The following is a 22,182-nucleotide window of genomic DNA, read 5'->3' on the forward strand; positions in this document are numbered from 1 at the left end:
TTTATGCACCACAGTCCATAAAGGCTAGGTATAGAAGGGACTCCTAGCTTTCTCCCCAACATTCTGTTGGCTCCGTTTGGGCTCATTTCCAGTCCCTGAGTCTTTGTTGACTTCAGTCCTGCCCCTTTGGCTTGGAAAGACCTCAGCTTCCCTGGCTCACCTCAAAGTGTTTGCTGTAGCCTTAGAGTTGGACTTATCCCCAGGAACTTCCCATTCTTGGTAGGATTCTGAATCAGCTGGGATTAAGTTTGGTTGTGAATTATCAAAATCCAAAACAACTGGGACTTAAATAGGCTAGAAGTGTATTCATCTCTTATACATTAAAAAAAAAATTCTGCGAAGGAAATCAGTCCAGGGCTGGTGTGACTCCCTCCCGCACCCCCATAGTGTCTCAGTTTCTGCTTCTGAGGGAACCCAAATTAAGACAAAAGAATAAAAAGTCACTTGGAGCATTTGATTGAAAATAACAATTCCCCTGAGCACAGTTCTTTAACAACTTGGTTAAATTTCAGGTGTACATAAATCTGTGGAGGGTAGAAGCCCTAGGAAGGTTTTCAATGAGTTACTTCTTCTCCATGTGGAACTATTACATGACACTGCTACGCAGCAGCTTACAAGAAGCTCTGTTCTGAGAGAATCAGAGAATGTGACTTCTTCTTTCTGGGGTTCCCGGGGACACCCCTGCCCACAATTCCTGCCAACACCGCCACCACCAGGCTCTAACTTCTCAGCATCTTTCCTCCCCAACTTCCCCTCAGGCCTACTTCATTCGGAGCCCAGCAAGCAGCTCACTGGTTTCCCCAGGGTCTTATCCCACCTAATCTAAAACTCACCCCTTATCCGAGGTAGGTGTCTCTGAGCTGTCAGGGTCCTGAGAGCTGATAGCTGAAGCACTTGAGGAGGTAAGAGTTGATAATAGCATGCTGAGTTCACCCCACCCAAGGAATATTTACTTCTTAATGGGAACGATCTTGAGCCAGTGTTTTTTCACCACGTGGCTCAAAGACAGTGGTAATTATCAGAACAGCACCCTAGGGTAAAAGGATGAGGCTACGTATGGCCCCAGGTTACCAGGGCAGGGATTCTGGCCAAGAGCCCCACCCTCTGCCTTAGGCCCTGCTGGCTGCTCCAAGGGCTGAGGGGCTCTCGATCTCAGCTACGTCTGCGATCCACACCCTCACACTGGTAGAGAAACAACTTTTCGTGACTGAGGAAGGATGGTGCCAGCCTGTTGCCCAGGTGAAGGTGCAAGATTGAGAAACAGTGCTTGAAAACAGAAAAATGTGTTTTTTTGTTGGGAAAATTTCCAAAACTACATAAAAGCAGAGACGACAAGTCACCACTTCGGACTTATCACCCAGATGCAACAACCGATACTTTGCTGTTCTTGTTTTATGAAGTCCCCACTTTTTTTTGCGGGGGAGGGCAAGTTTTCTCTAAAGCCAATCTCAGTTATCATGTCCTTTTGACTTCAATATGCTTCTCAAAAGGAAGGAAGGAAGGAAAAGGTTTTTCTTGTATGACCACAGTGCTGTTAACACAGAATTATTAACGATTCACAAATACCAGCTATCACGTAGTCCATATTTAAATTTTGAGACAACTGGGAAAACAGAGGAGTACTTTTTAAATGGTGGGACTTTTTTTTCTTTTACAACATCAGAGCAGACAGTTATAGGAATAAATTAGGGGAGCAGAGATTGTACCCTCTTAGACCCTCTCCAAACATCCATTTGACCCAAACTAAGGTGGTGGAGTCTTGTTAAGCTGAAAAGGCAAATTTTCTCCTTATACTTGTTCAGTCCAGAAAAAAGTAAAGGTGCTCTTCCCAGTTTTCGCCCTGTGCTCCTATTCACAGGATTTTGTAAGGTACTGGAAGGTTACTTCTACCCACCTCCAAGGGCTCATATCAGTCTCCCGCTAAAACTATGTGAATAAAAGACTCCATTTACATTCTAAGGGGGAACATTATGGTGCCCACTTGTCGTTCTTTATATCAAAGACTCAGGGAAAAAATGATGAGGATTTGTACATTTGTACATTAGCCAGGAATTGTCCATTAACTTTCTAAATGATCCAGTCATAGTCTACTGAATTTGGAAGAACTGCCAAAGATGAAACGGCTTTTCCTGCTCAACTGGAACTAAGGGAAAGTGGTTTGGGACAGAGAGTGACAAGTCAGGGAAAGATAAAAATCAGGACAACTCCTACCAGCTTGCCTAGAAACAAGTTGGCTTTAATTTTATCTGATAGCACTTCTCCTTGCTCGAAATGAGTGTTTTCTAGTTAGAGCTAACATTTAAAAATTTTCCTTAAGTCCCAGGCTCTATTCTCAGGACTCACTATATGAGCTCATGTCATCCTCACAACCCTCTGAAGTAGACCTAATTATTCTTCTCACTTTTACAAATAAGAAAACAGAAGTGCAGAGAAGTTAAGAATAACCTGCACAAGATTACATAGCCAGTTACAATTGGAAGAGGTAGGGCTTGAACACAAGGCATCTATCTCTGGCCTGCGTTCATAACCACTATGTCGTATATACCACCTCGGGATGAAAAGCTGTGTTTTTTTGTACACATGGTCTCATCTGATATCATTGCTTACTTCCATCCCAACACTTCTCACATTGTCCTATGTAATCTCTGCTTACCCTCCTGTTTTTCCCAATAAAGTTATGAGCTCCTTGAAAGCAAGGGCTGCTATGTCCCTACAGTGCTTAGTAAATGGCAGGCATCCATTAAATGTATGTAACAGGACCAGGATTCACCCCCAGTGCAAAATCTAACAAAGCTCCAAAAAACTCAGCAATAACACAAGTAATGGTTTAATGAAACGTTTTTTGAAAAATCAGGGACTTTCCAGGCCGTCCAGTGGTTAGGACTCTGCATTTCCACTGCAGGGGGCAGGGATTCAATCCCTGGTTGGGGAACTAAGATCACACGTGCCGCGCAGCTCGGCCAAAAAAAAAAAAAAGGTGGAGGGGAAGGAAAATCAAAATCAGGATCAGTCACAGTGCCATGCTAAGCCATAACAGAACCTGAGGCCAAAGGAAAAATCAGCAACAGTGATCCCATCTTTTTTTTTTTTTTTAATTTATTTATTTATTTATTTATTTTTGGCTGAGTTGGGTCTTCATTGCTGCCCTAGGGCTTTCTCTAGTTACAGCGAGCCGGGGCTACTCTTCGTTGTAGTGCGTGGGCTTCTCATTGCGGTAGCTTCTCTTGTTGCAGAGCACAGGCTCTAGGCGCGCAGGCTTCAGTAGTTGTGGCATGCGGGCTCAGTAGTTGTGGCGCAGGGGCTTAGTTGCTCCGCGGCATGTGGGATCTTCCCAGACCAGGGCTTGAACCCGTGTCCCCTGCATTGGCAGGCGGATTCTTAACCACTGCGCCACCAGGGAAGTCCCTCCCATCTTTAAAATATTGATGTTTTGGTCATAATAGGTTTTTTGCATTAATTTTGATTTCTTTAAAATATTGCATTAAAATATTACTTTTCTTGATTATTGAGGTTTTTTTGTGTCCCCACCCAACCCCCCTTAAATTTTGCTCCCAAGGTGAGCGGCTCACTTGCTTCATCCTAGTTTAGGTCCTGGGTGTAACTGAATAAATGGCTGAGTTCACACACCAGTGTCTACATTTTACAGATGGGAAAACTGAAACCAAGGTGCAGCGAAGTGGAACACTTTATTCAAGGCCACACAACTAATTGGTATCAATTCTTTTGGAATTGGAACACAGACTTTGTAACTTCTGGTATCTCAAACTTAGTATCTTAAAAATGGAATTTATGCTTTAGCTAAGAATGATGAATAGCAAAAATAAACGAAGTTCACAGGTAGGACAAAAATGTGAGCCAATGGTTTTAAAGGTTGCACTAAACTGCATTATCAGCTACTCACATATGATAATATTGAAAAAACATGACTATTGCCATCATTTTAAAAGAATTTATAATCATGAATTCATTCAACAAACATTTATTTAGTACCTACCGTGGAGATTTCTCCTTTTTTATTATTTATTATTTTTATTTATTTATTTATTTATGGGCTGCGCTGGGTCTTTGCTGCTGCGCGCGGGCTTTCCTTAGTTGCAGCGAGCAGGGGCTACTCTTCTTTGCTGTGCGTGGGCTTCTCATTGCGGTGGCTACTCTTGTTGTGGAGCACAGGCTCTAGGCGCACGGGCTTCAGCAGTTGCAGCACGGGCTCTAGCGAGCAGGCTCAGTAGTTGTGGCACACAGGCTTAGTTGTTCCATGGCATGCAGGATCTTCATGGACAAGGGATTGAACCCGTGTCCCCTGCATTGGCAGGCAGATTCTTAACCACTGTGCCACCAAGGAAGTCCTCCTTTTTTATTTTTTTAAATTTTACTTATTTTTTTTAAGATTTTTTTTTTAACGTGGACCATTTTAAAAGTCTTTATTGAATTTGTTACAATATTGCTTCTGTTTTATGTTTTGGTTTTTTGGCCGCAAGGCATGCGGGATCTTAGCTCCCCGACCAGGGATCGAAACTGCACCCCCTGCATTTGAAGGTGAAGTCTTAACAACAGGACCACCAGGGAAGTCCCCCTTAATTTTCTTTTTAATTTTTTAAATTGAAGTATAGTTGATTTACAATGCTGTGCCAATCTCTGCTGTACAGCAAAGTGACTCAGTTATACACATACATTCTTTTTTTAATATTCTTTTCCATTATGGTTTATTACAGGATATCAAATATCGTTCCCTCCGCTATATGGTAGGACCTTGTTGTTTCTTTTGCTTTTTTTTTTTTTTTTTTTTTTGCGGTATGTGGGCCTCTCACTGTTGTGATCTCTCCCGTTGCGGAGCACAGGCTCCGGACACGCAGGCTCAACGGCCATGGCTCACGGGCCCAGCCGCTCCGCGGCATGTGGGATCATCCCGGACCGGGGCACGAACCCGTGTCCCCTGCATCGGCAAGCAGGCTCTCAACCACTGCGCCACCAGGGAAGCCCTGCATTTTTTAATAGAATCCCTACTAGGCCATAAGATGACCCCAAAACACAGGTAATCAATTAATTTGTTAGATAAGCCTCTGGATAAACCAGCATTAATTGAAATGAATATATATATGTACATACATATAGTTGCTACTTTCAATGAATAATGGAAAAGACAAATATAGCACCATATGTTAAATCAATAAAGCTTAAAGTCATAGAAGACATTGTTTCTAGGAAATTCTTTGCGTTTGCCTGAGTCATCTGAGGTTGGTTATCTCAATTATTTCAAGCAGGTTGTTAATGAGGTCACGGCCATTGACCAACAGTCCTAAAAAGCCCCTCAAAGAGCATGTCCTGCTAACAATGACTCACTCATTAAACAAACATTCACTGAGCACCTACCACGTACCAGGTTGTGTGTTAGATGCTGGGGATGCAGCGATGTGGAGTCAAAGCCTGTTTGGAAGTGTGGTGTAAGTGGGAGAAGGTCAACAGGCAAGAGTTCAGAGGTCTATCAAGAGGGTTCTTGGAAGACTTCTCAGAAGGGCAAGCAGCATGCCAGTTTGGATTTGGGGTGTTTGAAAGGGCCCAAGAGATAACTCTCCCCGACCTGAAATCTGAATTACTTATAAAATAAAACAAAGAAGTTGGCAGGTAGAGACAAAAATATTAACTTTGTCCCTGATATAGCAGATATTGGAGAACGTAGCTTATATCTGCTAACAAGAGAGCTTCCCAATCAGAATTAGACTGACCCACCCACCCAGCATTCCTGGACCAGGGCAGACCTTGCCCACTGCACGGACAGAGCCTGCCTCTGGGGCACTGGAAGAGAATGGTGGCTCACTGGGGCAGCTTGTACCCGAAAAGTTGGGATTAGACAATGCTTGCCCATATATTGTGTGTATGGTATAAACTGTGATGTAAATGTGTAAACGTGTATAAATGAACTTTAATCTAATCCTTAGAGGTGGTTAGTTAGCGTTTGAATCCATATTCCAGAGTGATTTAAGCACTACAAATGTCATTATTTAAATCTATACCCAGAGGATTTGTTAATAAATATGTTAGAAATAATTTTTCATTGGTGAAATGACTGGTATTTGATACATATATGGGAGGCTAGAAAGATTATACTGGCCCAACTGTCCTCGCATGACAGAAGAAGTGAGGGAGCTCTCTGAGGTCACTTTTATAAGGGCACTAATCCCATTCATGAGGGCGCTACCATCATGACCTAATCACCTCCCAAAGGCCCCACCTCCTAATACCATCAACTTGGGAGTTAGGTTTCAATACATGAATTTTGAGGGGGACACAAACATTCAGTCCATAGCAGGGACACAAGTCTGTAGCATCATCTCCAATTTCAAAGTACACAGGTAGGCACAATTCACAGAGAAGTATTCAATCTATAAATATTTATTGAGCCATTAATATATAAATAGCAAATTTGTAGTAGTAACTCTAGGTGGGAGATTGTATTTCCAAAGATACCCACCACAAACACAAATTTCCAAGGGTAAAATCCTTTTCTGTATGCTATGTAATATAGTGTCCAGAAATGAAGGGTTTCTTAACATTTGTTTCTTATGTTTGGTAGATGATTAACCTCTTCTTAGGCATGTGGTAGTGTCTCAGTAAATACCTGTTGAATAAACGAGGGGATAAATCTAGAAGCATAATACCCCCTGTGTGTTAGTGAGCCATTGCTGTGTAGCAGATTACACCAAACGTTAGCATCTTAAAACAATAAACATTTCTTATTTCACGGTTTCTGTGAGTGAAGAATCAGGAAACAGCTTGGCTGGTTGGATCTGTCTCACAAGGTTGCAATCGAGGTGTCAGCTGGGATTACAGCCATTCAAAGCCTGATGAGGCTAGAGCATCCTCTTCCAAAAATACTCACAATGTTGTTGGCGAGAGGCTTCAGTTCCTTATCATGTGGGCCTCTTCATAGGGCTGCTCACACATGGCAGCTGGCTTGCCCCAGAACAGATGATGACGATGCGAGAGGCCACACTGCCTTCTATGACTGTGTCTCCAATCACTGTCACCTGGGCCTTATTCTATTCATTAGCAGCAAGTCACTACTAAGTCCAGACCCCATTCCAGGGAAAAGGATTACACAATATCAGGGGATCACTGAGGACCATCCTGGTGGCTACCTACCACACCTTGTGAATTGTTAACTGCGCAAATAGCAGCCTCCAAATGCTCAAATGTGTTCTTTGCTGTGAAAGTGGTTATAAATTGTTTATCAACCTTTCTCTCATAGTTCTGCAAACATGGTAACACTATGACCTCTTTGTTCTTCCAATGCAAAGGGCACTCCAGCAGGTACATGGGTAGCGATACCAACTACATTTGCACTGCAAAGATTCCAGGTAGGTTCAGATGAATTGCTTTGAGGCAGTTTTTGGTTCGTGTCTTTGATGCACAAGATTGTTCCTTGACTAGAATAAAAGTTTAGTTTGTATTTCTCAAGCCCATCTTCACCAACCCAGCAAAGCTAGATACCAGTTTGAGCATTAAAGCAAAAGAACTATTGACTCTGATAATCCATTTTATTTAAACTCTTGGTCTAAGATGACCTGTAAAAACAAGCAAAGTATCGCTATAATCAGGAATTTCTGAGTGAAAGTGATCGGTGCTTGCCAAAGAATGAAATGTGGATTTGCTTCAGGGAAGGAAAAAAAATTTTTTTCTTGGTTCTAAAACACACACACTTTCTCATGAAAAAAATCAAAGTAAGAAAAACTAAATGCTTTTTGCTTGTTAGTGAGTTTGCTAAACAGAGATTTTGGCTGAGTTAGCTAGAGGCAAAAGTGGTCTCACGTGAATATTTTCTAGTTGGTAAGCCTATATGGCCATTTGATGGGTTAGAGATATGGGCCTTTTGTCTATTTTTAGCCCATTACTTCTGCAGCCTCAGCCAGTGCCTGAGCAACTTCACTCTGTGTGATGAGTCTCTTCATGCCAATTCCACATAAAGCTTCGGAAGAAGCAATTAAATGTTCGTGGTCAGTATACATGGTAAAGCGGAAAAAACAATTTTCCTCTTACAGATCATTTGAATAAGACTTGATATCAAACAAAGATGACTGAAAGGAAATTTTCCCAATTATGCTGTGGGTATGAACATTTTCACAGACTTTCCCTAAAAACAGTTTTGCATGGTGGCTGCCAAACCTGGCCCAGATGTTTCACATCAGATGGTATCTCCACCGAGGCCAGGAGAAACTCTAGCTGAATTTCCCTGAACTCTACACCTCCAAGAGCAAATCGATCTCAGTCCTTAGAGTTTTGTACTACCTTGGCCAGTTCTGTGTGGCTGGTAACCTTAGCCACAAACAAAATGCTTTTAAATCATTTCTGTGTAATAATTAGATTAAGATTTGTCCTTTGAAGTCTGCTTCTAGTTGGCATTTTGGATATCACTTAACAAATTTAGACTCTGCTTTTGTGCTCATAGGTTGGGCCATGTGGCCATAGGACCTATTAAATTTTTACTTCATTAGTGGATAGGAGCAAGTTTATTAACACCAGTACATCTATGGAGAAAGGTGCTTTTATCGGGTAGTATTTTCTCCTTCTCTTAACCAGCTCTCTTTTGTATCAAATGTTTAAATAACCATTCATGTTGGCCTAGACTAGTACTTCTCAAACATTAATGTTCATATGAATCATGAAACATCTTGTTAAAAACCAGATTCTGATTCAGTTAGGACTGTAGTGGGGCTGAAGAGTCTACATTTCTAATGTATGCCCAGATTATACTGATATTGCTAATTCCAAAACTACTCTGAGTCTCAAGGGCTTAGAGCTAAACCAATTAAGGGCAAAACTGCTTTGCTTTCATAGAAACCCAGTTATTCTTCTTAGGTGAGCAGCCCTAGGATTGAAAATCAACAGCTTTTTACGTAAAGAATCCCTCTCTCTCTCTCTTTCTCTGGCACAAGGCAAACTCTTGAATTTCCTTCCAGCTAAATCGGTTTGAACAAAGAAAATACTGTTTGAACCACTTTAGATCGATAAACACATTCCTTGTTTCTAATGACTGTAGTAAGTAATGGAAATTGGATGGACATTTTTAGCAATTGCCTTTTCTCTTTAAAACGTCAGCACATTAGCTGTGGTTTATTTACTTCATTTGAAGTGACCTCCAGTTCTGCTCAGGAAACACTCTACAAGCCACTTCAAGGTATTAATCATATTGAATTTGTGACTGGTTTTTAAAAGGCTTTCTAAAGTCAGTACATTCTCAAGGACTTTCAGTGTCATTTCACCTCTCTCTCCACGTCTCTCTCTCTCTCCGTGTTTCTCCCCCGCCCCACCCCCCACCCCCGGCTGGTCTCTCTCTCTCTGTCTCTCTCTCCTAATTGGCCCACGACCTACAGACTCCACAAAGCTTCCCATACTACTAATAATTTAAAATACACAGACAGAGGACGCCCCTTTCTTTAAGGATGCTCTGCCTAGCTTCAAGAAGCAAACTAGCTAAGAGAGTAAGAGAGACAGGGGATGGTGCATCAGCTGTCGGAGGACCAGCAGGCTAGAGCAAAATTCCCTTTGCTTCTCACTGGAGAGTTTCAGGCAATTCCAGAGGACTGGCCACACTCTGCTTGAGACACACTATTTAATTTCACAGAATATGTTCCCTTTTAGGTCTTCCCTGAGGAATGTAGGGTCTGCAGAGAGGGAAAAGCAAATGATTCCCAGTGAATCTCTCCCTTGAATGGGATTTATTTGCCAGGATCTTGCTGAGCAAATACCCAGGACAGAAATAATACAATTTCATAATTTCTCTCTAAGTTACTCCAACGTCTTGGCAGGTCTAGAACATTTAGTTTTTTCATTACTCTATTATTCTTTGAGTCGTAATTTCATGGTTGACTACTTCCCTTACTTAAAAAAAAAAAAAAAAGGTAGTAGCTACCTTTCTGCTACATTACCCTAGACAGAGGAGCCTCAGGAACCACATTGCCAGGGATCAAACCCTAGCTCCTTCATCACTAATTATCTGACCTTAACTTCAGATGACTTAAGTTGCTTTACCTCAGTTTCCTCATCTGAAAAATGGGGATAATAAAAGTTCCTTTGCGGGCTTCCCTGGTGGCGCAGTGGTTAAGAATCCACCTGCCAATGCTAATTCCAAAGCCCTGGTCTGGGAAGATCCTACATGCCACGGAGCAACTAAGCCTGTGTGCCACAAGTACTGAGCCTGCGCTCTAGAGCTCGCGAGCCACAAGTACTGAGCCTGCGTGCCACAACTACTGAATCCAGCACACCTAAAGCCTGTGCTCCGTCCGCAACAAGAGAAGCCACCACAATGAGAAGCCCACGCAACAAAACAAAGAGTAGCCCCTGCTCGCCGCAAATAGAGAAAGCCTGCATGCAGCAACAAAGAACCAACACAGCCAAAAATAAATAATAAATTTTTAAAAAGAGAAATAAAGATGATACACTCTCTTTAAAAAAATAAATAAATAAAAAAAAAAAGTTCCTTCTCTATGAGGAGCTTGAAGGAATACGACTGGCTCAGTAAAAATGCTCAAAAAAAGTTACCTATTGGGCTTCCCTGGTGGTGCAGTGGTTGAGAATCTGCCTGCTAATGCAGGGGACACGGGTTCGAGCCCTGGTCTGGGAAGATCCCACGTGCCGCGGAGCAACTAGGCCCGTGAGCCACAACTACTGAGCCTGCACGTCTGGAGCCTGTGCTCCGCAACAAGAGAGGCCGCGATAGTGAGAGGCCCGTGCACCGCAATGAAGAGTGGCCCCCGCTTGCCACAACTAGAGTAAGCCCTCGCACAGAAGTAAAGACCCAACACAGCCAAAAATAAATAAATAAATAAAAAGCCAAGCATTTGAAGCCCTTTAAAGAAAAAAAAAATTCCCTATTATTTTAATTCCATTCAACACAATTAACTGCAAAATGTCCAACATGGATCATTGCAACATAACTACCTACCAGGTTCTGTCCAGGTAATTCTAAAAACTTGTCAATTGTCTGCATTAAGTCAATCCAATAGTTTGGTGGTATGACAAGGCAATCACATGTGCCCATAACATCAGATGATAGCAAATGGAGTGGTCTCTACCCACCCTCCCACCCATGAGAACGTAAGTGATAAAAATGCTTTGAAAAGTCGAATTCCCCGCACTGAAAAAACACATACACAATAATAATTGCTATAAACTACTAATATATTACAACCCTGGATTTTATTTTTAGTTTCTGGTTTTCTAAAACCCTGTGTGGTACAGGTCAACCAATATGCAAGTATGTATTAGGTCCACTGCTCTGAATTAGGTACATCGAGAACTTCAAAGATGATATAAGACAAGGTTTCTGCCCTCAAAGGTTTGGCAATCTACACTGGAGAGATCAAGTTGTCTGCAGTTCACTGCAAGGACGGAGAGAGATGCTCCAGTACAGATTCAGAGAGCCATGGGGGGTTTCATAATAATCAAACGTCAACTGAGGCATCCCTATTTAGAACTAAGCTTTACATCTTAAAAAATTCTCTCGTTCACCCCCACAACGGCCATAAAAGTGTGTGTGTGTGCGTGTGCACAAATTTGCTGCCATAGTCCAGTCTAAAGCCACTATTTTTCTTTTTTATATTCAGTCAACAAATATTGATCGAGAGCATATCACATGAGCTAAGAATTGCGCCCTATTTATTCTAGTCACAATTATACACACAAGTCCAGAGTCCTTCAGGCAGCGGCCTTTACAAAAAGGAATAAATTGGGGTAAAAATCTTTCACTCTTCAATTACACAAAATATCCACGTAGGCCAATTTGAAGGTAGAGGATTTGTTTTAGAAACAGGCATCAAGACTCTGGCGGAGGGCTTCCCTGGTGGCACAGTGGTTGAGAGTCCGCCTGCCAATGCAGGTGACACGTGTTCGTGCCCCGGTCCGGGAGGATCCCACATGCCGCGGAGCGGCTAGGCCCGTGAGCCATGGCTGCTGAGGCTGCGCGTCCGGAGCCTGTGCTCCACCACGGCAGAGGCCACAACCGTGAGAGGCCCGCGTACCGCAAAAGAGTAAATAAATAAATAAAGACTGGTGGAGAAATCCAAAGTTTCGTTATGAATAGATGTGAACCAAAACCAAGAAATGCGGACTTCCCTGGTGGCGCAGTGGATAAGAATCCGCCTGCCAATGCAGGGGACACGGGTTCAAGCCCTGGTCCAGGAAGATCCCACATGCCGTGGAGCAACTAAGCCCGTGCGCCACAACTACTGAGCCTGTGCTCTAGAGCCAATGAGCCACAACTACTGAAGCCCACATGCCTAGAGCCTGTGCTCTGCAACAAGAGAAGCCACCGCAATGAGAAGCCCGCGTACCGCAAGGAAAAGTAGCAACCGCTCACCGCAACTAGAGAAAGCCCGCACGCAGCAACAAAGACCCAACGCAGCCAAAATAAAAACAAACAAACAAACAAACAAACCAAGAAATGATTCTCAATACCTTTTACAGCAAAAGCAGAGTTGGTTGCCTCTCTGAGTGTTCCAATGTCGTTCCATTGTTATTCATTTTATTTTTTGAATATTAATAGCTGCTAAAAGAAAATAAAATCAGGTTACAATGAGACCCTTACTGCAGGAGCACTGTAATAATATCCCAATTTGCTGGATACTGTGAGTAAAATCACCAGGCAGCTGAAGAGATGGGGCCATTTTATGTTCGGCTATAGCACACTCAACCTTTGACATGAGATCTGTTTTTGAACCAAGAAATGTTAGCTCACACCCCAGGGCCTCTTAAACCCTTGACCTCTCTCAAAAATGCTGCAGGATATATTGAGGCAAATAGTTAGGTAAGTTCAAAATAGAAATAAATGCTCCATGAATGCATTTGAACCCTTGACATTGCAGCCCTGTTGGTTAAGGAAGATCTTGCTATTTTCGCAGGGAAATCCTTTCTCCCTTGAAATCACTTTGGAGGTAACATTATGTTTTCCTTGTCACTCAAAAATTTTTTTACTTGTCATAAAATAAAGTGAAAAAACTCTGAGCCCAAGTACATGAAAGCCTTAAATGCATGAGCTTTATCTTTATCTTTCCTACCATAGTTGTTAGTCCTTAAATTTCATGGTGCTGAAAATATCCTTTTTGCATTTCTTTTCTGGATTGTTCCCCCTCTGAGCAATGGTTACCAGAATCTTTTAGAATGACATGTGTTTGCTAATTGGATAAAAGGGGAGAAAATGGAAGAGATTTTTTTCAAACATAGCTGTGACATTCTTAATCTGGGACACAGATGTTTCCACATCTTTTTGCATCTTTGTGTTCAGTGATTACACTAAGAAAAGGTCTCAGAATCTTCCAAATTGTTCACATTCATCTTCCACACAGTTGGAAGCAGGAAGCCATTAAGATGAAGGCCTTGAAGCTTACATGTAATAAACAGGAGGTAAAGGAAGGTAGAAAAGGGAGGGAGGAGTCCAACTTGTTCTTAGTTGATGTTTTCTATATTCTCAGCTCTCAAAATCGTCCTTTTGTTTAATTCATTTATTGAAGTAGTTAATGCTTATTATTATCCCATGCACACAGATAAAAATATTAAAATGCACTTACTAAGTGGAAGATGAAAGCTAATTCTCATTTAGGTGGTTACACTACCTCCACTGTAGGTAGTTCTTTTACCTAAAACACCATAAAAAGGCAGTTTATCCACTAGGGAAAAAATGTGCTAAATTTAAAACACAAATAAAACCTCCTGTGTCTCTTAACTTTCATCTTTCATCCAACAATGTTTATACACATTTTGTAGGCCATTGGTATTTGAGAAAATGGGAGGAAAATGGTTATTATCGAAATAGAGGTCTTAATGAAAAATATGGTTTCAAATGTTCAAATTATGTTAAAAAAAGGCAAAAAAAAATCTTATTACAGTAGCACCCTTGTTACAAGTTTCAACAAATTTAGTCTTTAAAAAACCTTCAGTAATAATAACAAGAAAGATCCTTTGACTGCGTTTATCAATGAGATTGATTAATTTGGCATTATAAAAACGTCACATTTTCCGTAACTGTTACTTGGAATCAAAGATGTGCAGGACCTCTGTCTACATTTGAGGTTATACAAAAGCCTTGGTGTGCATAAAAGTGGAAATTCTTGGGTCCTGCACCCAGAGATTCGAATTTATTAAGTCTGGGGGGTTTGCCTGTGAATCTGCCTTTTTAACAAACAGCCCTAGGTGATTCTGATGTTGGTGGTCCAGGGACCATACCTGGAGAGGGGCGGTTCTGTAGCTCTTCTGAGATCGTAACAATGAACACAGCACAGCCCTGCCTGCCATACTCCGCTTGCACAGCTGTTACTAAATATCCTTCAACAGAGATCTTTAGGGAGATGACTTTCATATAGTTTGACATCTTGAAATACATTCTGAATTATCCTCAATTATGACAAACACCTTTGATTTATTCACTAAAATCCTCCTGAAATTAGTGAACATGCAAGGGCATATCTGGTAACTCTCTATAACCACACTACACACTTGGCCAGAATCCTCTGGTTAGATAATAGAGGTGGAGCTGCCTATTCACCCCGTTTTGAAATCCAAATGAAATGTTAGAATTCAAATGAAGGGCACTTAGCCTACCACCATTATATATTGGAGAAGAGATTATGTCATTTAGAGCAAATCCTAAAAGACAGGGCCCATACATTAAAAAGATGTGGAAGGGGTAAAGAGAAGGGGTTGAATTTAGACCAAGATCTGGTTATTTTGACAACTGGTATACAGTGTAGTCTGTTTTGCTGAATTTCACCAGCTTCTGCTTCTGTTTATCTTTCTAAATAAATTTAGATGTGTTGATGCAAGCAGAACTTGAGACAGCTTCTGGTGAATTCTAGATTGCCTCTGAGAAGTTTATCCTTCATCACAAACACCTGGAGGTGGGGGAGGAGCCAGAATGCTGCCACACCCACAGAATGGCTTTTCTCTACCTGCATGAATGCTAGACCAGCTCTACAAAGGAGGCTAGACAAGCGCTTACAAATGAGGCACAAGGCAGAGTTCCTATGGGAGCTATTTCCTCCCTCCTTACCCATCTTTCTTCTGTTGGCACCCTGCAGAAGGGAAGGTAAGTGTGGTAGAATGTATTGTTTGTTTACGATTCTTCCTTCTATTCCCTTTACTGTGCCGTAGCTTCATGAGGCAGATTATGCTCTTCTGTCCCACTGACCTTGAGCTTGGCCATATGACTTGCTCTGGCCAAGGGAAAATGGGCAGAAGCGATCATGAATGTGTTCTGAGCTGAGATACTAAGGCACTGCAAATTTCTGCCAGGCTCTTCTTGTACTTCTGTCATCCACCATGAGAAGTGCATGCCCCAGGAAGCTGCTGATTGCAGAATGAGACACATATGGAACAGACCTCAATCTGATTCACAGCCTTAAGCAGAGCTGCCCTAAGTGACCCATAGACACGTGAGTGAGAACATAAATGATGTTTTAGCAAGCCACTAAGATTTGAGGGTGGGAGTGTTTCCTATGCAGCAGCATCATAGGCTTAACTGACTAATACAGGAAGGTAACTGCCATTTGCTCAGGACTCACTCCTTGCCAAGCACATTAGTTCCTTTAATCTACAAAATTTCCTGCTGAGGTCTGTTAATGCTTCCATCTTTCATGAAACATCTGCCCAGAGAGGGCAAGGACTCACAGCTAACAAGTGGATGAGTCAGAAATTCACATTCACATGTCCAAATGCAATCATTATTCCATGGCTTTTTCCTATCTTCCTGCAGTTTACACCACCGGTGATAGCAACAACAACATAAAAAATAATTTCACTCTTTTATGAAGGGCTTTACAGTTCAATGCTCTTTCATGTATCTTTTTTCATCGATAAGAAAATGTCCAACTACTAACTGGGGTACTTAGTTCTGTTTAGCTCTGCTCTAGATTGAATCATAGCCCATGAGATTTGAAATGGCTAAGTCTTCAGTTCGGAAAGTATTGTGCTTTAGAAACCACAGGAAGACTTAAAATAGACTGGAATATTCTGAGGTTATAGGTATGAGAGAAAATGTACCAGATAAAAACCAGTTGAGCCAGTGTTTGGAGCTTTTCTTGACCAAAGCAGACAGACTCCATAGAAACTATTCAGGATCCTCCCCGTGAGACGGCTGCAGGAGACAACCACTCAGAAAGCACCACCAGTATTGTTGCTATCCACACTCAGAAGGAATGATATTTTCCAACTCTGGCTGCACATTAAAATCACTTGGAGAACTTAAGAAAAAAAAAAAAAATCTGGGCCCTGCTGACAAACTGAATCAGTATTTCTGGGTGAGAGGTTGGGCATGTGTTTTTTGGCGGGGGCGGGGGCGGGGAATTCGTGGTTTTTAAAGTTCCCCAGATTGTAATTGGCAGCCAGAGCTGAATCCCACTAAGCTAGAAGATGGGACACAGAAAATATATTTGCTGATTTTTTAAAATTTTATTTTGGCAGCACGGCACAGCATGCTGGATCTTAGTTCCCCGACCAGGGAGGGAACTGGAGCCCCCTGAAGTGGAAGCTCGGAGTCTTAACCACCGAACCACCATGGAAGTCCCTTTGCTGTTATTTAGCATTAAAAACCAATTCCATTCAATGGCTCACACCTGGAGATTGGAGTGAGCCGTCAGCTTTGTGTCTGAACTACCTACCCACTCCCCTATCATCATTCTTTACCATTTCTCTTTCCTCCATTGAATATTTACTGAATGTATATTTATTTACTGAAATCCATATCTATGTCAATTCCTAAAGTGGTGTTTGACAAGGGTTAGACTGTAAAAGTCTATAGTTTGTTAAGGAATTCGCTGTTATCGGCTAACAATAGGAGAGATGTCAGTGGCTTCACTAGCCGAATAAATAAATAAAAGCACAGACTGTCATTTGTATTGATTCTATATGTGGTTCATACTCTCCTATGAACATTGTGGAGCGCTGACATTCTGGTTTAATTTGCACATTCAAGTTCCCAAGGATTAGCTGTGATTTGCATAGCCCCAGATTGAGATGGGTATGCTAACCTGCTCCTGCATACAGAGACCCCTTGTGGCACTTATCTGATTACCTCCCAGGTTATGTGGGAAACTTTCTATTTCTTTTACAGTAAGACACACAACTCCCTTACTGCACTGGTGGCAGTTGATTTCAATGCATTTGAATGAAAATAATATCTAAGATTTATGGAGTATTCTTTTTTTTTGAATTTTTAAATTTTATTTATCTTTTTATACAGCAGTTTCTTATTAGTTATCTATTTTATACATATTAGTGTATATATGTCAATCCCAACCTCCCAATTCATCACCCCACCCCACCACCCCACCCCTTTCCCCTCTTGGTGTCCATACATTTGTTCTCTACATCTGTGTCTCTATTTCTGCCCTGCAAACAGGTTCGTCTGTACCATTTTTCTAGGTTCCACATATGTGTTAATATACGATATTTGTTTTTCTCTTTCTGACTTACTTCACTCTGTATGACAGTCTCTAGATCCATCCACATCTCTACAAACGACCCAGTTTCGTTCCTTTTTATGGCTGAGTAATATCCCATTATATATATGTACCACATCTTCTTTATCCATTCCTCTGTTGATGGGCATTTAGGTTGATTCCATGACCTGGCTATTGTAAAAAGTGCTGCAATGAACATTGGGGTGCATGTGTCTTTTTGAATTATGGTCTTCTCTGGGTATATGCCCAGTAGTGGGATTGCTGGGTCATATGGTAATTCTATTTTTAGTTTTTTAAGGAACCTCCATACTATGGAGTATTTTCTATGTGCCAGGCACTATTAGTGTTCTACATGCACTAACTCAAATAATCCTTAACTCTATGAGGTAGATGATTTATTATTCCCATTTTACAGATGAAAAAACTGAGGCTCAGAAAAGTTAAGTAAGGTGCCTAAGTTCACACACTTATTAAGTGATAAAGCTGGAATTTGAACCCAGAAAGTCTAGTTCCAGAATCTGGATTCTTAGCCACTAGACTATACCACACCCCCTAGTAGGTAGGGGATTGCTGGAGTACATTTTAGGAGAGGATGTAGAGTAACCAGTAGTCTCATCACTGCTAGTGGAAGTGCAAACTGGTACAACTACAAACAAATTGACAGTATCTGCTAAGGCTGAACATATGCTTACCCTATGACCTAGTAATTCCTGGGTACATACCCCAAAACAGTCCATACTTGTGTTGACGAAAGGACATGAATTTGAATGTTTATAACAGCAGTACTTGTAATCACACTGAACTGGAAACTACCCAAATGTCCATCAACAGTGGATAAATTCTGGTGTATTTATACTGCTACGCAGCAATGAGAATAAACAATCTATAACTACACAGAGTAATAAGGAAGGTTCTCACAAACATAATGCTGACTGAAAGGAGTCAGGAAAAAAGAGCACAGGCTGTATGATTCTATTTATATAAAGTTCAAAGGCAGGCAAAAAGAAACTGGGCTATTAGGGGTCAGGCTATTGGTTACCATTAGGGGGACAAGTTGTGTCTGGAATGAGTACTTGGGGGAGGTGCCTTCTGGGGTTGTGGGTAAAGTCCTCTTTATTTATTCGAGCCACGGGGCTTTCAGGATCTCAGTTCCCCGACCAGGGATTGAACCCATGCCCCCTGCAGTGGAAGCACGGAGTCCTAACTACTGGACCTCCAGGGAAGTCCCAAGTCCTCTTTATTGACCTGGGTACTGGCCACAGCACGTGTTTAAGTTTTTAAAGTTCAGTGAGCCGTACACTTAGGTTATATGCACCTTTCTGTATGTATACTATATATCAACCAAAAGTTTGAAAGGGTACTATCTGTGATCAAATACTACCTAGAGTTAGGAGATTTCGTTAAATATTTTAAAATAAACAGTGCATATTTACGGAAGATAGTCATTCCAGGCAATGAAAGAGTAAGTTTCTGCTCTCTCTAGTTCTTCCCTGCTTTCCTACTTCTTACCACAACTGCCAACCTGATGACTTAATAAGAGAAAATGTTCAACTCAGTCAGGTATATGGAACAGGTTCAGTCTGCTCGCCTCCAGACAGGAGTTCAAAGGCAGGGTGACTAATGAGAGTTGTATCAAAGTATGGTTTGTAGGAGGCATCAGAACAATGGGTCCCTGGCTCACGCCCTTTACATCTCCTGGAGCACCCACTTCCAGGGGTGTGGAAATAGGTTTCTTTTGTAGAAATCTTCAAGAATGAGGAAACCGAGGTCTAGGGTATGAAGCGACTGACTCCACATGACATTCTGCCAAAGGGTAGTCCCTCTTAGCAGGGACTCAGTGGGAGCGGCTCACCGTAAGAATTCTCACTATCCCTGCACACCTGTGGAATCAAATCATCAGCCACCCCTTACATATTTGAGAGGTACAGCCCAATCCACAACGCCCCATTTATCCCCCTTCTGCCTTTGAGAGACAAAGACTTCATTAACTGTCACAAAGGCAATGCTTTGCCAGGGAAAGCACTAACTTCTGTTTGCTTTAAGAAGCATGCCTATAGGGCTTCCCTGGTGGTGCAGTGGTTGAGAGTCCGCCTGCCGATGCAGGGGACACGGGTTCGTGCCCCGGTCCAGGAAGATCCCACATGCCGCGGAGCGGCTGGGCCCGTGAGCCATGGCTGCTGAGCCTGCGCGTCAGGAGCCTATGCTCCGCGACAGGAGAGGCCACAACAGTGAGAGGCCTGCGTACCGCAAAAACAAAAAAAACAACAAAAAAAACTTTCATCACTACAGATGCCTTCAGCCAAGTTCTTTCCAGTAAGTTTCACAGGGAAGAACTTTTGAACCTAATCTAGATCAAAACTTACAATCAAAACAGCCACAAAATTCACTTCTGTTATCAGGCAAGACAATGGTTCCCCTCCTTGTCCCAGCTCATGAATCTGGCCACCTTACCAGGTTTTCTTTCTCTTCCTCTGTGCATGGCACAGAATTATGGATAATTAAATATGAGATAACTTTGGCAAATACTTTTCTTACAATTCTGCTGATTATTCTCAGGGGTAAAATCATATTTAAAGGAACTAGGTTAATTTAATTACTGAATTCACTCATCAATCATTTAGTAAATTTGCTTCCAGGTCTGATTTCCACTTGCATTCTATTTTTTTTTTTTAATTTATTTTTTGGCTGCGTTGGGTCTTTGTTGCTGTGCGTGGGCTTTCTCTAGCTGTGGCGAGCGGGAGCTACTCTTCGCTGCGGTGCGCGGGCCTCTCATTGCAGTGGCTTCTCTTGTGCCAAGCATGGGCCCTAGAGTGCACTGCCTTCAGTAGTTGTGGCATGTGGGCTCAGTAGTTGTGGTGCACAGGCTTAGTTGCTCCGCGGCATGTGGGATCTTCCCGGACCAGGGTTCGAACCTGTGTCCCCTGCATTGGCAGGTGGATTCTTAACCCCTGCGCCACCAGGGAAGTCCTCCAGCTCCATTTTAAATCTCCAGCTATTTTCAGAATCGGATTTATCCCCTCCTCATTCTCCCCATCACGGCTCCCACTCCCTCCCTCTCTCTCCATTATAGACTCATCACTACTCACCTGAAGTCTTTCTTTCCCACAAGGGCTTAGTGGGACTGAAGCTGAGAATTCCAACATGGCTTCTGTGGTGGGAAGAATTTCAAAGACTTCCCTGTAGATGGGTCTGGATATTTCAATATTGTAAAAAGGCCTCCATTCCCTTCTGAACTACGGCTTGGGGACATTGCTCGCCACCTCATTCCAGTTGTGTCCTTGGGTTGCAAGTGAGAACAGTCACCAACTTTCAAAGCCTTTTCAATGCCCTTAAGACAACAGAGCTGTGGCTTCCAACTCCCATCATTTCTGCAGACTGGACTTACTAAGGAGATACCAGGTGGCATGAAGCATCTGTAATAGGGAAGAACCTCTTTAGTTAATCACTAAAGGGGTGTTGCCTATAAGCTTAAATTATGCATAATGGCCCATGTCTGGGAGCCCTGCCCCCCAGGTAATGAGCATTAAGCTAAAATACCTTTGCTCAGCTCACAGTAATCATCCTGACCAGGCCCACCTGGGAACTGCCGCAGGCAGAAAGAAATTAACACATCCCCGCTGGAGTCTGGCCAGAACCAGGATTTTACCACCTCCCCTTTTGCCTGAATTCCAACTGGAGGAAGGTGGTTCTTTGGGACTCTAGTCCGTCATCTTCTCAGTCCGCTGGCTTTCTGGAATAAACTCACTATTACTTGCCTGAGCAACTCACCTCTCCACTCACTGGCCTGTCATGCCGTGACATGAGCTTCCGTAACAAGTCCTCATGAAGCAAGGTGTCCTGGCTGAGTCCCTAGCCAAGAGTCAGTGTCAGCAGAACCACCAGGCTACAGATACCTGCCATCCTGGTCTTACCTGAGTTGATTTGAGGTGTTTTCATTTGGGGGCAAAAAGAGGAGGAAAGACCCCTGGAGAGAGGGGTGAGGGAAGACAAATTCTTGGTCTGGTGTCTGCCCTGTGTCTGATGTGATGAGAGCTCTGAGACCCCAGAAAGGGAAGGGTCAGGGCCTAATGGCTGAAGGGGCTCCGTTCATCAGAGGTTGGGCCCAAGAAGGGGTTATGTGATTACTATGCAGAGGAGATAAAATATGAAAAAAAAAGTTACTCAAGATAAAGTTAAAAAAAAAAGAGGTGACGCTCTCCAGCCCTACTCTGACAGAGACCATCACATAGCATTGGCACCATAGGGCCTTAGAGTGGGCACTAATGGAGAATGGCAGTTCATAGAAGAGAAATAGGTGGCTACCCGGCAACTATCAGAACTAGGTACTTAATAAGGACAGCTTAGAAGAACGTGGGCAAGTAGTTTCTTGAATACCTGTAAGACACTTGCCCTGTGAAGTCCCAGGGACATCAGAGGGATTTCTTAGGGGTAGTTGTATGGTCAGGCCGCTCAGGATGGCTGTTCTCTCTCTCTCTCTCTCTGTCTCTCTGTCTCTGTCTCTCTCTCTTTTTTTCTTTTTGGCTGCGCCGCGCGGCATGTGGGATCTTAGTTCCCTGACCAGGGATAGAACCCGTGCCCCCTGCATTGGAAGTGCGGAGTGCTAACCACTGGACCCCCAGGGAAGTCTCAAGACGTGTGTTCTCTTGCTCTCTGTACACCCCTGCCCGACCAGGGCCTGCTTCACCTACATCCTACCCACAGCACTGACCCTCCTACGTACCTGCCCCAGGCCCCAGCT

At 42.7% G+C, this 22,182-nt stretch overlaps 1 protein-coding gene across 17 annotated transcripts in view; it reads right to left on the reverse strand.

Moving 5' to 3' along the window:
- ADGRG2 (adhesion G protein-coupled receptor G2) overlaps window positions 1-21,957 on the reverse strand; it is a 183,372-nt gene extending 161,415 nt beyond the window's left edge. For 6 of the 17 annotated variants that reach the window (XM_027099713.1, XM_027099701.1, XM_027099700.1 and 3 more), the window contains exon 1: window positions 20,531-21,954. Coding sequence is in view for 16 of the 17 variants with exons in the window: in XM_027099701.1 (XP_026955502.1) it covers window positions 20,531-20,587 (57 nt within the window). In the remaining variant the exon portion in view is untranslated. Of the gene's footprint in view, window positions 1-20,530 lie in introns of all 17 variants that reach the window. The other 11 variants (XM_027099710.1, XM_027099708.1, XM_027099705.1 and 8 more) reach the window with 5 other exon arrangements.
- Between the last annotated feature and the right edge of the window lie 225 nt (window positions 21,958-22,182).

The sequence above is a fragment of the Aethalodelphis obliquidens genome, unplaced genomic scaffold, assembly GCF_003676395.1.
Source record: "Aethalodelphis obliquidens isolate GAN/ISIS:26980383/991018 unplaced genomic scaffold, ASM367639v1 scaffold137, whole genome shotgun sequence".
Lineage (NCBI taxonomy): Eukaryota > Metazoa > Chordata > Mammalia > Artiodactyla > Delphinidae > Aethalodelphis > Aethalodelphis obliquidens.